The sequence below is a fragment of the Somniosus microcephalus genome, chromosome 2 (assembly GCF_052327205.1).
Source record: "Somniosus microcephalus isolate GS21.2 chromosome 2, FLI_Smic_1.0, whole genome shotgun sequence".
In the NCBI taxonomy this organism is placed as follows: Eukaryota; Metazoa; Chordata; class Chondrichthyes; order Squaliformes; family Somniosidae; genus Somniosus; species Somniosus microcephalus.
This window is the reverse complement of record NC_140988.1, coordinates 92,454,725-92,470,278: the sequence shown is the minus strand read 5'-3', so window position 1 is coordinate 92,470,278 and position 15,554 is coordinate 92,454,725. Positions and strand designations below refer to the sequence as shown.

Below are 15,554 nucleotides of genomic sequence, written 5' to 3'. Positions count from 1 at the left end.
TAGACTTGCCAGCAAAGTTGAAGCCCATGGAATAAAAGGGGCAGTGGCAGCAGGGATACAAAATTGGCTAAGTGACAGGAAACAGAGAGTAATGGTGAACGGTTATTTCACGGACTGGAGGAAGGTATACAGTGGTGTTTCCCAGGGGTCGGTACGAGGACCACTGCTTTTCTTGATATATAATGGGCCAGTAATTCCGGTCCCAATGCGCGAGTACGGACGGGGTACTCACGCGTGGGCCCATTGGAAGTGCCGGATTTCAGCATGCACAGCGCATGCGTGGGAAACCGGCATTTCCTGTCCTCTGAACCAAGGGGTTCAGAGGACGAATGCGTGCGCGCTGAAATTTCTTTTTTCCCCACAGGTTTGCGCGTGTGTAAGGGCCTCTCCTTTTTACGAATGTAAAAAGGAGACGTAAAGACTTCATTCTTTAAGGTAAGTGGTCTATTACTTAAAATTATAACATTTTTTCCACAGCTTTATTGTTTTTAAAGGACTTTACAGTAAGGTAAGTGTAGTTTTAGACCCGATTTTTTCAAAAATTTGATTAATTGTTTAAAATAGTTTTTTAAAGTTATTTATAGTTTATTTAATTATTGGGATGTTTTTAAAATTTTTATTTAAAGTTAAACTAGTCTTTTGGGCGCCCGTACTTTTCATGAGTTTGACAGTTCTTACTATCAAACTCATGAATGAAGTTTCCCCTCCCCTGATTGGCTGCACAGTGCTCACCTGATCCCAGCCGGCATATCGCACTAACTACGTCGCTGGATCAGGCAAGCACATCGTGCCGACATCTGAACTGGGCCAGTGACAGGAATTCCAAGCAGGCCCAGGTTTCAGATGTCGGCGCGCCGGGTGAGTGCACATCGGGGGCTTGCACGTGCGGCAAGCCCCTGAACCTAATTTCTGGGTCATTAATGACTTGGACTTGGGTGTACAGGGCACATTTCAAAATGTGCAGATGGCACAAAACTTGGAAGTACAGGAAACTTTCGATTAACCGGCCCCTAAATAACCGGAACGCTCTATCCACCGGCAAAATTCAGGAGTCGGTTCAGGTAACTTTTTTTTACTTTTAGTTACTTTTTTTACTCCATTTGTTGCTGTGCAAGGGTGTAGCTGAAGCTGTTGCTAAGCTACAGAGACGCTTGCAACTTGTGCCGATTGTTTTGAAGCCAACAAGGTTTGTTGCTTTATACGGAGCTCTGAGCTCCGTATCTTTTACTATAGTGTTCGGTTATCCGGAATTGTTGATGAACCGACAACACGTCGGTCCCGTCCGTGCCGGATACCAGAAAGTTTCCTGTATAGTGTACAGTGAGGAGGAGAGTGATAGACTTCAGGAAGACATAGACTGGTGGAATGGGCGGACACGTGGCAGATGAAATTTAACACAAAAAGTGCGAAGTGATACATTTTGGTAGGAAGAATGATGAGAGGCAATATAAACTAAAGGGTACAATTCTGAAGGGGATGCATGAACAGAGTCCTTGGGGTATATGTGCACAAATCGTTGAAGGTGGCAGGGCAGGTTGAGAAAGCGGTTAAAAAAGCATATGGGATCCTGGGCTTCAAAAATAGAGGCATAGCGTACAAAAGCAAGAAAGTGATGATGAACCTTTATAAAACAAAAGGTCCAACCTCAACGGGAGTATTGTCCCCAATTCTGGGCACCGCACTTTAGGAAGGATGTGATAGCCAGAGAAAGGGTGCAAAAAAGATTTACAAGAATAGTTCCAGGGATGAGGGACTTCAGTTACGTGGATAGGCTGGAGAAGCTGGGGATGTTCTCCTTAGAGCAGAGAAAGTTGAGAGGAGATTTGATAGAGGTGTTCAAAATCATGTTGTGTCTAGACAGAGTAGATAGAGAGGAACTGTTCCCATTGGCAAAAGGGTCGAGAACCAGAGGACACAGATTTAAGGTGATTGGCAGACGAAACAAAGACAACATCAGGAAAAACTTGTTTATGCAGCGAGTTGCGTTTAGATTTACACTCCCCCACCCAACAGCCTTAATCCAACAAAAGGCAATTCCACTTTTCAGACAGCTATGTTAATGTAAACTGCTACACAAGAAAGTAAGTAATGCCAGCATTATCACCGAGATAAAGTGTACTGTTAGTTCAATATGCCTGCAATGTGAAATTTACCACCTGCATAATAACATGACTTCTGGAACTAAGCATACTGGATTGCTGCCAGAAGTCTGCCACACGCAGGTGCTTTTAGGCAACAGGCAGAAGCAACATTTTTGGAGAGAAATGGAAGTATCAATAGGCATTCTATACAATAACCAGTAATAGACCTAGCAATATTTACAAATTACTGGATGCCCATGGATCTCTGAATAATGATCACCCAGATAATCAAGGATCAGAATATCAGAATCCTTCCATGTCCTGGTAAAGCTCAAAAGCTCAGTACCAGCTGGGCCACATGTAGGGTTGCAAAGGGGTGGAAAGTTTCCGGTAAATTTCCAGAAATTTTCCACGGGAAGTTTAGCTTGGGAATTTTGCCCAAAAAAGCACATGCTAGCATAATATTGTTTTTTTTGTATTTCTTTCTTTTTTTCCCCCCCACAGGTCCTCTCTTAAAATTACTAACAGAGATGGAATCTTAATTATTAAGGAATTTCTTAATCAATATATGTTTATCTTCTTACTTGGCTTGTTTTAATAATTACAAGTTTTGTGTGTGACTGTGAACAAATGTGTCCTGATTGGTTAGATGAGCGATTAGCTCCCTCTATTTGTAATATTTGCATATCGAATTGTGATTGGCCTGTAGGCATCTGTAAGACTGCTATAGTTTTTTTAAGATCCAGGTTAGGGGTCCTGAGGGAAGTCATTTTGTTTTCTGCTGATGTTGTGATGATGCAGTAAGTAAAATCAGACTTTATACCAAATAAACCAGTTACTTGTTGAACTCTGTTGTCCTTCAATTTAAAATATACAAAATAATACACTATTGGTGATGTAGCGTCGTGTGTGTACAGGTCATGCTTCCATCACATGGAGCATCAGCAAAAATGTACTCGCCCTGTTGCAATCGTGCTGATCGACTGCAGTTCGACACAGAGATGAATGCCCTTTATTTCTCTGCATAGAACAATGCCACGTTTACCGTCGGATGTGTGGAAGCATTTTACCCCAGGCATTAAAGATGGAAAGACTGTGTACATGTGCAAACACTGTAGAAAGCCATATGTAAAGAATGCCACAAAGATGCAGCAGCATTTATCCAAATGCAACAACTTCACTCAAAGCTCACAGCAGTCAGCCCAGAGTTCCTCTGCTTCCATTCAAGAAGATGATGGTTCTCATTCAGCATCAGGCTCCTTATCATCAGCAACTCCTGGCCAACTTGGAAGGTTCTTTGATACAATGGATAACCATAGCCAGAAGAATGCAGATGAGTGCCTTGCTCGAGCTGTATATGCAACAGACTCACCCCTCACGCTCACAGCCAATGTGTACTGGAAGAGATTTTTCAATGTTATTCGCCCTGCATACTGTCCTCCCACCAGACATGCTTTGTCTACTTATTTGCTGGAGGCTGAGTATAACAGAGTCCAAGGAAAGCTCAAAGAAACGATAACGATGGCAGACTGTGGTGCAGTTATCTCAGATGGGTGGTCAAATGTACGAGAGGAGGGCATCATAAACTACATCGTCTCCACTCCTCTCCCAGTGTTCTTCAAGAGCACAGACACGAAGGACAACAGACACACAGGCACATACATTGCTGATGAGCTGAAAGCGGTCATCAACGATCTTGGATCACAAAAGGTCTTTGCAGTAGTTACTGACAATACTGCGAATATGAAGGCTGCTTGGGCTCAAGTGGAGGAGGCCTACCCTCATATTACGTCTATTGGGTGCGCAGCTCATGGGCTTAACCTGCTCCTCAAGGACATCATGGGTTTGAGAACCATGGAAGCACTGTACAAGAGAGCCAAGCAAGTTGTTAAGTATGTCAGGGGAAAACAGGTAGTTGCAGCAACCTACAACTCCAAGCAAATGACAAAGGACAAGAACACCACACTGAAGCTGCCCAACAACACTAGATGGGGTGGTGTTGTCATAATGTACAACAGTTTTCTGGAGGGTAAGGAGTCGCTGCAAAAAATGGCAATATCCCAGTCTGGGGATATGGAAACCACCATCAAGAAAATACTGCTAGATGATGTGTTTTGGGAGAGAGTGGTTAGCAGCCTTAAACTACTCTCACCAGTAGCATCTGCAATTGCTCAGATTGAAGGAGATGACGCTGTCTTGTCAGATGTTCTCAGGCTTTTTACTGATTTAAAAGAATAAATCAGCATTGCCCTACCCACATCCCTGCTGCTCAAAGCAGAGGAGAAGGCAATTGTTCAATTCATACAGACGCGTCAAGAATTTTGTGTCAAGCCGATTCATGCTGCAGCATACATGCTGGACCCAAAGCATGTTGGGAGACCAATACTTTCTGGAGAACAGATCAACAGCGCTTACAGTGTGATTTCTACCCTCTCACACCATCTCAATCTGGATGTGGGCAAAGTTCTGGGAAGTCTGGCAAAGTTCTCTACCAAGCAAGGTCTTTGGAATGGGGATGGGATATGGGAATCATGCAAGCATATCAGTGCACATACCTGGTGGAAGGGACTTTGTGCATCTGAGGCCGTGTCACCTATTGCATCGGTGATACTCCAAATCCCACCTTCATCAGCGGCCTCTGAACGAAACTGGTCACTTTTTGGGAATACGCATACAAAGGTGCGCAACAGGCTGACTAACAAGAGAGTGGAGAAACTGGTGGCTATCCGGGCGAACCTACAACTTATTGAGCCAGATACAGAAGTGTCCACCACACAGCTAGACACTGACACAGAGGAGGAAATGGACACGTCAGAGCCAGAGTCAGAGAATCAGGAGGAGCAATGAGGAGTAGAAGACTCATGAGTAGAAGACTCAAAGGGACAAAATAAGGACAAATTACAGGCTAAATAAGCTGACGCTCTTTTTATTTTATTTTAGATGGGTCTTTTTTGTGGGGGTTCAATAAAGTTCAAAATTATAACCTAAATAAAGTTTTGAAAGCCTGTTTTTATTTGTATGGAACAGTATGTCTATTTTGACGACAAAGATAATATAAGGGTCAGAGACAAAAACCATCAGTGTGCAAAAAAACTCAAAATTCCCATAAATTCCCCAAATTCCCATGGAAAGTTTCCTCTTAAAAATTCCCAGAATTTTGCAACCCTAGTCACATGTATCCTTAGGCTGCATTTTAACATTCATCAATAAAGAACATCTCCTTAAGGGAAGAGATATTTGACACTTTTTATGTCCCTCCTTTGTCACCCTGTCCTTCTTAGGTAAGTATTTTGAATGTAAAATGTGCCACCGCCTTCTCACTCACCCTTCACCCAGACAACTTCCACCTAATACTGATAGGGGTAGAGTTGCCACTTGGCTGCGCTGTTTTTTTTAGTGCAAAATCGGCATAACTCACGCAAAAGATATCACAATATTATGCGCAAATTACGTTCAGCACAAATTGAGTTTTCATGATCTTTTGCGCTAGTTTAAAAAACATCGCACGAGAAGCCCGGCCCCGCCCACAAAACAGGATGAATTGACCACCATTGGTAGTTTCCGCTAATTGTGCTCGTTTGCAGGCTTTCGAGGAGGCACTAAAAATGAAGCTGATTCTTTTGGGCACAACGACACCAATAGGCATGTCTTAAAAGTTTTTGACTGTATTTTCTTTTTAATGTACTAAGAAACTGGCTACTGTATCCAAATATAACTAGCAAATGGTTCTGTTTATTTTTAAATCATTTTCAGTAATTTAAAATCAGGTTACTCACTCATGGTAATTCCAATCCCAGCCAAAGCTGCTTGTGAAGGGATGTTAAACTCAAAATATAAACTCTTATTTCTTACAGAACTTCCCTAGTGCTACAGTGCAGGAGCAGGCTCTGTTGTAGGATTCTGTGCATAAAATACACAAACTACTAAAAAGAAAACATGTCCTTCTGGAAACTTACATATCTGCTTTTTGAATGCACACTACCGCACATGCAAATCTTTGCAGCTCTCCTCCAGAGAGGTCCTCAACATTCCTCTCTTTTAAGTGAGTCAGATCTGTAGAAAAGATTTGTAGTCTATTAAGTTACAATATCTAGAACTTTACAATCACAGCACAGAATCTATTTGTCTATTTTCAGCTTGGCTCGGTTGGTAAAGAAAGACTTGCATCTATATAGTGCCTATTGTGTCCTCAGGACATCCCAAAGTGTTTCACAGCCAAATTAAGTACTTTCAAACTGTAGGCACTGTTGTAATGCAGGCAAACGTAGTAGCCTATTTGCACACAGCAAGGTCCTACAACAGCAGTGAGATAAATGATCAGATAATCTGTTTGAGTGATATGAGCTGCAGGATAAATGTTGGCCAGGACACCAGGAGAACTCCCCTGTTCTTTTTTGAATGTCATGGGATTTTTTGCGTTCAGGTGAGCAGGCAGACGGGATCTCAGTTTAATGTTGCTTCAAAAACTGAACCTCTGACAGCACAGCTCTCACTCAGTGCTACATTGATGTGTCAGCCTAAATTATGTGCTCAAGTCTTTGTGGTGGGGCTCGAACAGTCAACCTTTTCACTGAGGAGGTGAGATTGCTACCACTGAGCCAAGGCTGACGAGGCCAAGTCTGGTAGCACTCTCACCTCTAGAGTGTTGAGTTCAAGCTCCACTCAAGCTTGAGCACAAAACCTAATCTGGTATCTTTGTGCAGTACTGAAGGAATTCTATAATATCAGAGCACCCCACCCCCTTTGTCTGTTTGGGTGGTTCATGTGGATGTTAAAGATCGCATGGCATTATACAAAGAACTCAGAGCTCTCCCAGTATCCTGGCCCACAAATTCCTTAACCAATACCAGCAAAGCAGATTAACCAATTGTCCATCTCACTGCTATTTGAGAGATGCTGTGTGCATAAAATGACTGCCACAAAACGACCATGGTTGCTCCTCAAAGCAATACTTCGTAAGTAAAGGTACTTTGGGCTGTTTGAGAGGGGTGATAAGATGCTATATAAATGCAAGCTTTTTTTGTCTATTTTTAATGCAAACATATTCAGCATTCACATCTCTTAAAATACTTAAGAGCATGACTGACGGGGTAATACTGGCAAGACTTCCTTAATAAGAATATGTTTTGACATCTTAACAGATTCTTGTGGATTGAATCACAAGCCGATAAAATTTAAATATTTCAGGATCTTTATCTCCACAGTTTTCTTACCGAGATGTTCACAGATAATATCCTGTGTTTTGGTCTCATCTTTTCTGTCCAAAATAGAACCCACAGTGCCCTGCAGAAACAAATTAAAGAGTAGTTATAATCTGTGTAAATAATTCTATTCAGTTGACTTGTTTTACATCAGTACTTTTCCCTCGTTTAAAAAAAATCAGAATCATATAGCACAGAAGGAGGCCATTTGTGATGACTCTGAAAAAGTTACCAATTAATCCCACTTTTTCCCCATAGCCCTGAAAATGTTTCCTTTTTAAGTACATGTCAAATTCCCTTGTGAAAGTTACTACTGAATCTGTTTCCATCATCCTTTCAGGCAATACATTCTAGATCATAACTTGCTAAGTAAAAACATTTCTCATCTACCCCCTGGCATTTTTGCCAATGATCCTAAATCTGTGTTCCCTGGTTACCAACTCTCCTGCCAGTGGAACAGTTTTTCCCTATCTATTTTGTCAAAGCTCCTCATAATTTTGAACATTTCTATTAAATGTTCCCTTAACCTTTTTTGTACTAAAGGAGAACAATTCTAGTTTATTTTGTCACCACATAACTGAGTGACCTCATCCTTGGTACCAATCTGGTAAATCTCCTTGGTACCAATCTGGTAAATCTTTGTACCCTCGCCAAGGCTTTGACATCCTTTCTAAAGTGTGGTGCCCAGAATTGGACACAATACTCCAGCGGAGGTCTAACCAGTAATTTATAAAGGTTTACCATAACTTCCTTGCTTTTCTACTCTAAGCCTCTATTTATAAAGCCATCGATCCTGTATATCTTTTTATCAGCTTTAACAACTTGTCCTGCCACCTTCAAAGATTTGTGTATGTGAACCCCCATTTTCCCCTTTAATCCCATGGGCTTCAATTTTGCCAACATGTCTATTATGTACTTTATCAAATGCCTTTTGAAAGTCCATATACACATCAACTACACTACCTTCACAACTACACTACCTTCATCAACCCTCCTTTAATTCATCGAAGAACTCAATCAAGTTAGTCAGACACACTTTGTCTTTAACAAATTGTGTTGGCTGCCGTTTATTAACCCTTGTTCTTCCAAGTAACAATTAATTTTGTCTCGGATTATTGTCTCTAGAAGATTCTCCACCACCGATGTAAGGCTGACTGGCCGATAGTTATCTGGTTTATCTCTCTCCCCTTTTTTGAACAGGGGTGTAACTTTTCAACCCTCCAGTCTTCTGGCACCACTCCCATACCAAGAAGGATTGAAGATTGTGGCCAGAGCATCCACTATTTCCGCCTTTACTTCCCTCACGAATCTAGGATGTATGCCAGCTGGACCGGGTGACTTTTCTACTTTGAGCGCTGCCAACCATTTTAGTACCTCCTCTTTACCTATTTTTATCCTATCCAATTCCTCTACCACCTCCTCCTTTACTGTGAAATTGGTTTAATGTCTTCAAAATAACAGCTTTCAGAATTGGCAAATGGAGCATTTTTTCACTTGTCAATCAGTGTCAGTATCAAGTTATCCAGCCTAGGCTGGATTTCAACTCAGGTTCTAGAGATCAAAGAACAGTCTGCTAATCTACTCAGTCATCCTGTCCACAAATTTCAGAAATGAAATTAACATGTATTAACAAAAAAATGCAGTTTTTTTGATGAAGACATATTTTCATCTTCCACATTGGTCTCCGTGTCAGGCAACACCCCCTTTGGCTTTTACCAATGGCACTTAGGGAACTGAATGAAGGCTAGATTTTCATGGCTTAGGGGGTCTACTTTCAGTCTCAAGCCTGCAAGTTGAACAGTCCTGTCCTAAAAGATGACATGGACAGGATTTTAGACTTCTCCAATGTTATGAAAAAGGTGTATTTCAAGTGTTACAAGGTAAACACAAGTTTTTTCCTCACGATGAAAGAAGCTCGTCTCCATGGTATCTCTATCTAACGGTGTGACAGAGATGCAATTCATATATTGGCTCACTAACACATTTGCTGCGGATTATTACACTACCGGATTACAATAAACAAACAGTTACACTGCTACTCATACACCAGTGAATTTTATTTATTTACTGCGATCAATTTTCTTCTGAAATTGCCAACTCTGCTAGGATTTGGTACCAAATATGCAAAAAACCCTATGGTTCTTCATCCAAGTAGCTTTTTTTTGTGCGTGAACCTGTGTTAATATCAGCATGCTAATCAACTGCAGAAGATAACAGAAAGACTGATATTATTCTCACCTGATATCCAGATACACATACTCTAGAAGTAACTGGACAATAACTCTAACCAATACAGCACCAGTTTTATTCAGCTAGTAGCACTCTCACCTCAGACAGATGGTTGTGGGCTCAAGTCCCACTCCAGGACTTAAAGCTCAAAATTTAGGCTGACACTTCAGTGCAGCATTGAGATACTGCTGCACTGTTGGAGACATCATTTTTTAAATAAAACATCTGCCTTTTCTGGTGATTCTGGTGCACATTAAGAGCTCACAGCACTATTTGAGGTGTAGGCAATCCTCACAATATCTTCCCACAACCAAGAGATTAACTGATCATTCATCTCACTGCTGTTTGTGGGACCTTGCTGTGCACAGAAATGGCTGCTGCAAATGGTCACTGCATTCCAAAGTACTTCACTGTCTGTGAAACTCTCAGATGTAAAATGTGATAATGCATTTTTCTCCTGCCTAGCCCAGGGCGCTGAGACTAATGGTACTCAAATAGGTTATAAATTTTATGGGGTAAAATGCAGTAGGCATGTGTTATGCCAAATGTTAATGGCTTGATTATACAATCAAACATCACACCACTAGTGCTTAATTGCCAGTTGAAGTAATTGATTTCCATTGTACCTGAGTTTTCAATGCAGCATTTCTGAACTCATACTGGTAATTTATCCCGAGAAGAGTTTTAGTTGCCAGTCTGAAATCAGAGTGTGCAATTAAGCAGTGTTCACAAAGAGAACTTAATGCCTAATTGCAGATCAATTCAGGCAAGCACTTTATTGCTTGTTCTACTGGCCGTCCACAGCCAAGTTCTGCAACAGATCGTGCAAAGCTAAATTTCATAGACCTCTCTCCGACAACAATGTTAATACCATTCCAATGCTGGCCATTTGTGGCCAGGATGAAACAGCTTTTCATAGTTATATACAGTGCCAGAGGTTGCAACGCCTTTCCATTACTTGAATTGGCTGCTCTTGACTTTCTGGTTGCAGTTCATATCCGAAACCATTATCTTTGATGACTGACGTGCAGAAGGAAGAGCTGATCAGGGAACCTCTTGGTGGGCCTACTCCTGGGTCTGGTGAAATCCACCAACTACAGGTTCAGGATATGCAAGATTGTCAGCGTGGGTTGTTCAGACTTCTGGCCACTGCTCCAAGCCCTAGTGTGCACCTGGATGAGCATGGAGTGCAATTATAAAGTGTCTACTGGTTCACTCAAAGCCTCCCGTGACCGGTGGGCACCATAAGACATGGTCTGTATCGTCGATGACTAGAGCTGAATAATTATCTAATACTCTACACTTGCATTTTTAGTTTGACTGGGCCACTTGTTTTGTATTAGTGGTGCTCTCCTCTGCGGGGGGCACTTGTAGTGGATTTGCCCTGGTGGATATATCCTCACATCCAGTGCTCCTCTATTGGCCCAGATTCAACATACAACCAATACCATTCCATGCTCAGTTGACAGGAAGCACAATTTATTAGAAGATACACCAGCATGCACTCTACATAGCAACCTGGCTAAATTAAAGGTACAAAACTAATCATGACTGATAGATCTATAAAGGCAACCCTGGAATTCAAATTGTAGTGAACTGAATGACTTAACTGCATTATGCGCTGGAATGGCCTAAACAATGTCCATTTTATTTTATTTGATTATGGTACCGGTGTATTTTGTTCTGCGGTAAGTAAATTATGCAGCAGTAGGTTTGCACTTTCTAAAAGCTGTAATGCCTCAGAAACAAATCCGATGATTTTTAGGAACATGAAGATATATTACAAATTCAGTTTGAAACAGGTTGCTTTGAGGAGATTTTGTACATTTTTAATAAAGATATAAAACTTGAATCAGCAACATTTAAAATAGCACACAGAGTTTCTTCGCTGAGCATCATTAGCATACATGACCAGGAATGATTACTGAAGAGGTTAGTGTTATTCCCAAAGCGCACAGTGCAGAAATTATAGCATAGCCATATTTATTGCAACTGCCTAAACAGGTCACTGCAACTATCGTTGTTAAAAGCATCAAATTTGTTGGATTTTTAAAATTACCTTTACAGCCTTTGGGATCTGGTCCACATATTGGGGTTTGATGATGGCCTTTAGATCATCCTCTAGGATCTTTGTAAAATAGTTCTGTAGTTCAGAACCTCTGAAATAGGTCAAAATCTCCTGCCAGTCGGGAGGGTCCTGTTAGAAGAACCACAAGTTTTCCATTTATGAAGAGTACAATTTCTAGAGCATCAGGCATATTAACCATGAAACAAGTTTCCATTACTACTTGGATGTGTCATGTTTCTGGAAAATGTGGACAAGTACCAACAATGCTGATTTATTCCACAGTGTATCCATGAAAACTAGGAAATAAAAATGTAACTCTGGGACTGCTACAGTACTCACACTATTTGTAGTATGCATCTCTAAAGATATCACCTCACTATCTTTATAGATATCACATTATGTACAGTTGTGTAGTTTTGCCCAGTGCAACTACATCTAATAATTATCCAGAAAAACTACTGTAGCTACCGCAATACACTTTCTAATTACGTAGTTTAAACTATAGATAATAGATCAGATCAACTTGTTGAAATATTTTATATTCAATCAGAAAAACAATTATCTGCAAAACTGCTTGACAGATTACTAAAACAGACCGCTTTTTCACAACAAATTGCCAGTAACAAGAATAACACTAATTGAGTGACAACATTTTTTTTTTTATTTTAAATATACCACCCCAAGAGAGAACTCACATCATATTTCCCCAGGTTAGGCTTTTGCTTTCCTGCTAGGATCTTCAGAGCTGTAGATTTTCCAATACCATTAGTTCCCACCAAACCCAAAACTTCACCAGGTCGAGGAATAGGCAACCTAAAATTCAGATCATTTGGAGTTATTAAAATTTATTTAACTTTGAAAATGTAGTAAACCATAGTGCACAAGTCACATCTTCATGTACATCATCTAAACAAAAGTAAACGTCATATAACGCCTTGCAGGTTTAAATTTGCATGTTGGCTATATTCAGGCCAGAGGCAGGAGATTCAAGAGTTCCTTTCCTGAAATTACAACTAGTTACACATTTGTTGATAAAGAAACTGAAAATGGGACTGAAAAGTTGGAATTGTGACTAACTGGCACTTCTACAAAATGCACTTTATTTGGCCACCTATTTTTCAAAAATAAAAACTCACTTTAAAATGGACAACACACTTGCAGATGTATATGTTCTGTTTGGATCTAGTCAATATTCAGAAATAATTTTCCAACTTCACAAATGCAATTTAATTATAACATTATTTTAAATTATTTGAAGTGCTTTTTAGCTACCAAGATTCATAAGAGATTATACAAATGGGTGGCACTGTGGTGTAATGTTAGAGTTCCAACTTGCACGAGGGGAAGATTAACAGAGGTCTGATGCTACATCATCAGGAAAAAAGATGGCTTGCTACCCAGGATGCTCTTACCTATATCCTAGCTGCTGGTTATAGAGCACCATTACTGGGAATGGTAGCATAGCGGTAATGTTACTGGACTAGTAATCCAGATAGGTCTCCAAATCATTAATCCAGGACCTGAGTTCAAATCCCACCACGGCAGCTGGGGGAATTTAAATTCAGTTAACTAAATAAATCTGGAATAAAAAGCTAGTACAGGAAACTTTGTGCTATCCGGCACCCATGGGACCGAGCTACTGCCGTTTTTTTTAAAAGCTCCGGATAGACCAGCGTCAATGTTATCAGATTGGAGCTTTTCGTCACAGTATCTGACCACAAACACTGTTGCTCAGCAACAGCTTGTAAACACTCGGCCCGTGGCTTGGAAGCGTCTCTGAAACTGTTGCTAAGATACAGAGACGCTTTCTAGAGCCTGCCGTGTCTGACCACAAACACTGTTGCTCAGCAACAGCTTGTAAACACTCGGCCCAGTAGCTTGGAAGCGTCTCTGAAGCTGTTGAAAGCATCTTTGTCGCTTAGCCAGAGCCTGCCTGTGAAAAGCAGAAAAAAAACCTAACCAAACCGGCTGCTGATTTCTGCCGTTAGATCAAAGTTACCGGACATTCAACTTCCGGATAGCGCAAAGTTTCCTGTATCAGTAATGGTAACCATTAGTAACAGTAATGGTGCCCCTCAACACCTCCTCTCTGGTGAAGAAGGCCCAGCAGCGCCTATATTTCTTAAGGAGGCTGAAGGGATGTAATCTGTCACCCCTGATCCTCTCTAACTTTTACTGCTGCACTATAGAGAGCATCCTGACAAACTGTATCACAGTATGGTATGGCAGCTGTAGCTACTATGACCGGAAAGCCCTGCAGCGGGTAGTCAAAACTGCCCAACGCATTACCGGCACCCGGCTACCGACCATAGAGCACATATACCAGAAACGCTGGCTACGGAGGTCACGGTCCATCATCAAAGACCCTACCCACCCCAGCCACAGTCTGTTCGCCCTCCTACCATCTGGGAGACGCTACAGATGCATTCGCACCCGTACGACCAGATTTAGGAACAGCTTCTTTCCCAGGGCTGTCATCCTACTGAACTCCACAAATAAACTCTAAAGCCTGCACATCTGCCAATGCACTTTATTATGGTCATATTTATGTTAATATACTACAAGCCAAATGTATGTTGAATGTTTAAATGTCTTAATCCAAATGTACACTCTCGGGAGCCGCAAGCCTACATTTCGTTGTACTGCACTTGTGCACTAACAATGACAATAAAAAGTTGATTTGATTTGATTTGATTTGAATTGAAACTACAGGATTGTCATAAAAACCCATTTGGTTCACTAATGTCCTTCAGAGAAGGAAATCTGCCGTCCTTACCCGGTCTGGCCTACGTGTGACTCCAGACCCACAGCAATGTAGTTGACTCTTAACTGCCCTCTGAAATAGCCGAGCAAGGCAGTCAGTTGTACCAAACTGCTACAATGAACAGCGGTTCAATAAAGCGGCTCACCACCTTCTCAAGGGCAATTAAGGTTGGGCAATACAGGAAACTTTGTTATATCCGGCACCGACGGGACCGAGCTGTTGCCGATCTATCAAAACTGCCGGACATACAAAGTTAATGTTGAAGCATACGGAGGTTTTCATCTCCATATCTGACAACAAACACTGTTGCTTAGCAACAGCTTGTAAACAGTCGGCCCGTACCTTGGAAGCGTCTCTGTAGCTTAGCAACAGCTTCAGAGAGACTTTCCAGAGCCCGACTGTTGAAAACAAAGCCACGAGAAGAAAAAAAACCTAACAAAACGGCTCCCGATTTCTGCCGGTAGATCGAGGTTTCCGGACATACAATCTCCGGATAAACCAAAGTTTCCTGTAAATGCTGGCCTTGCCAGCGACGCCCACATCCAATAAATAAATAATAAATAAATAAATTGTAGAATATTGATCAAGCAGGAGGACAATTAAAAGCTTCAGGTTTTTTTGTTATACACTAGTTTATTAAGCAAAGGTATGACATTTGATCCTCTTGTTGCCTTTCTACTTTAAAAATCAAATCTAATGCAATTATCAATGTACATCTCAAAATTCCAGTTTGTTGAGACAAATTCATGCTGATTGATCCCAAAGCTGTCTTTGTTTTTTTTGTGGAGCAGCAGCAATTATATACACCATGAATTATACATTTACTATATCACATTTTCAAAAGCAGCCAACAAGTGATTCTCAAAGCATTCACATTTTTCAGCACTGTCACCATCACCTGTGAAGCTTGAAGGAGTTTGCACAGTATCTATGTGTTGTCTCTTTAGCCAAGTTGCTTGGCAGGTTAACAATTGACAAAGCTCCAAAAGGACATTTCTGAAATAGGAAACAGAAAACCAAATCATCAATAAAATGTTAATATCACATGACCTGCAATTGATTACTGGCAAAACTACTAAAATTAGAGCATTTCACCTACTTAAAAAGGTCTGTAATAAACAGTTCATGGAAAGTGACGGAATGCAACTTTTTGCAAAAACTTTATTTTTTTTTTTAAATGGACTAGCTACATTCTAAAATACAGAAAAAAT

General features: G+C 40.9%; 1 protein-coding gene across 2 annotated transcripts in view; it reads right to left on the bottom strand.

Moving 5' to 3' along the window:
* The window catches only part of abce1 (ATP-binding cassette, sub-family E (OABP), member 1), a 48,163-nt gene that overhangs the window by 20,426 nt on the left and 12,183 nt on the right, over window positions 1-15,554 (bottom strand). For both annotated transcript variants that reach the window (XM_086011094.1, XM_086011102.1), the window contains 5 exons: window positions 15,242-15,339; window positions 12,275-12,392; window positions 11,571-11,708; window positions 7,295-7,364; window positions 6,038-6,134 (listed from right to left, as the gene is read on the bottom strand). In XM_086011094.1, the coding sequence (XP_085867220.1) occupies window positions 6,038-6,134; window positions 7,295-7,364; window positions 11,571-11,708; window positions 12,275-12,392; window positions 15,242-15,339 (521 nt within the window). The remainder of the gene's footprint in view (window positions 1-6,037; window positions 6,135-7,294; window positions 7,365-11,570; window positions 11,709-12,274; window positions 12,393-15,241; window positions 15,340-15,554) is intronic.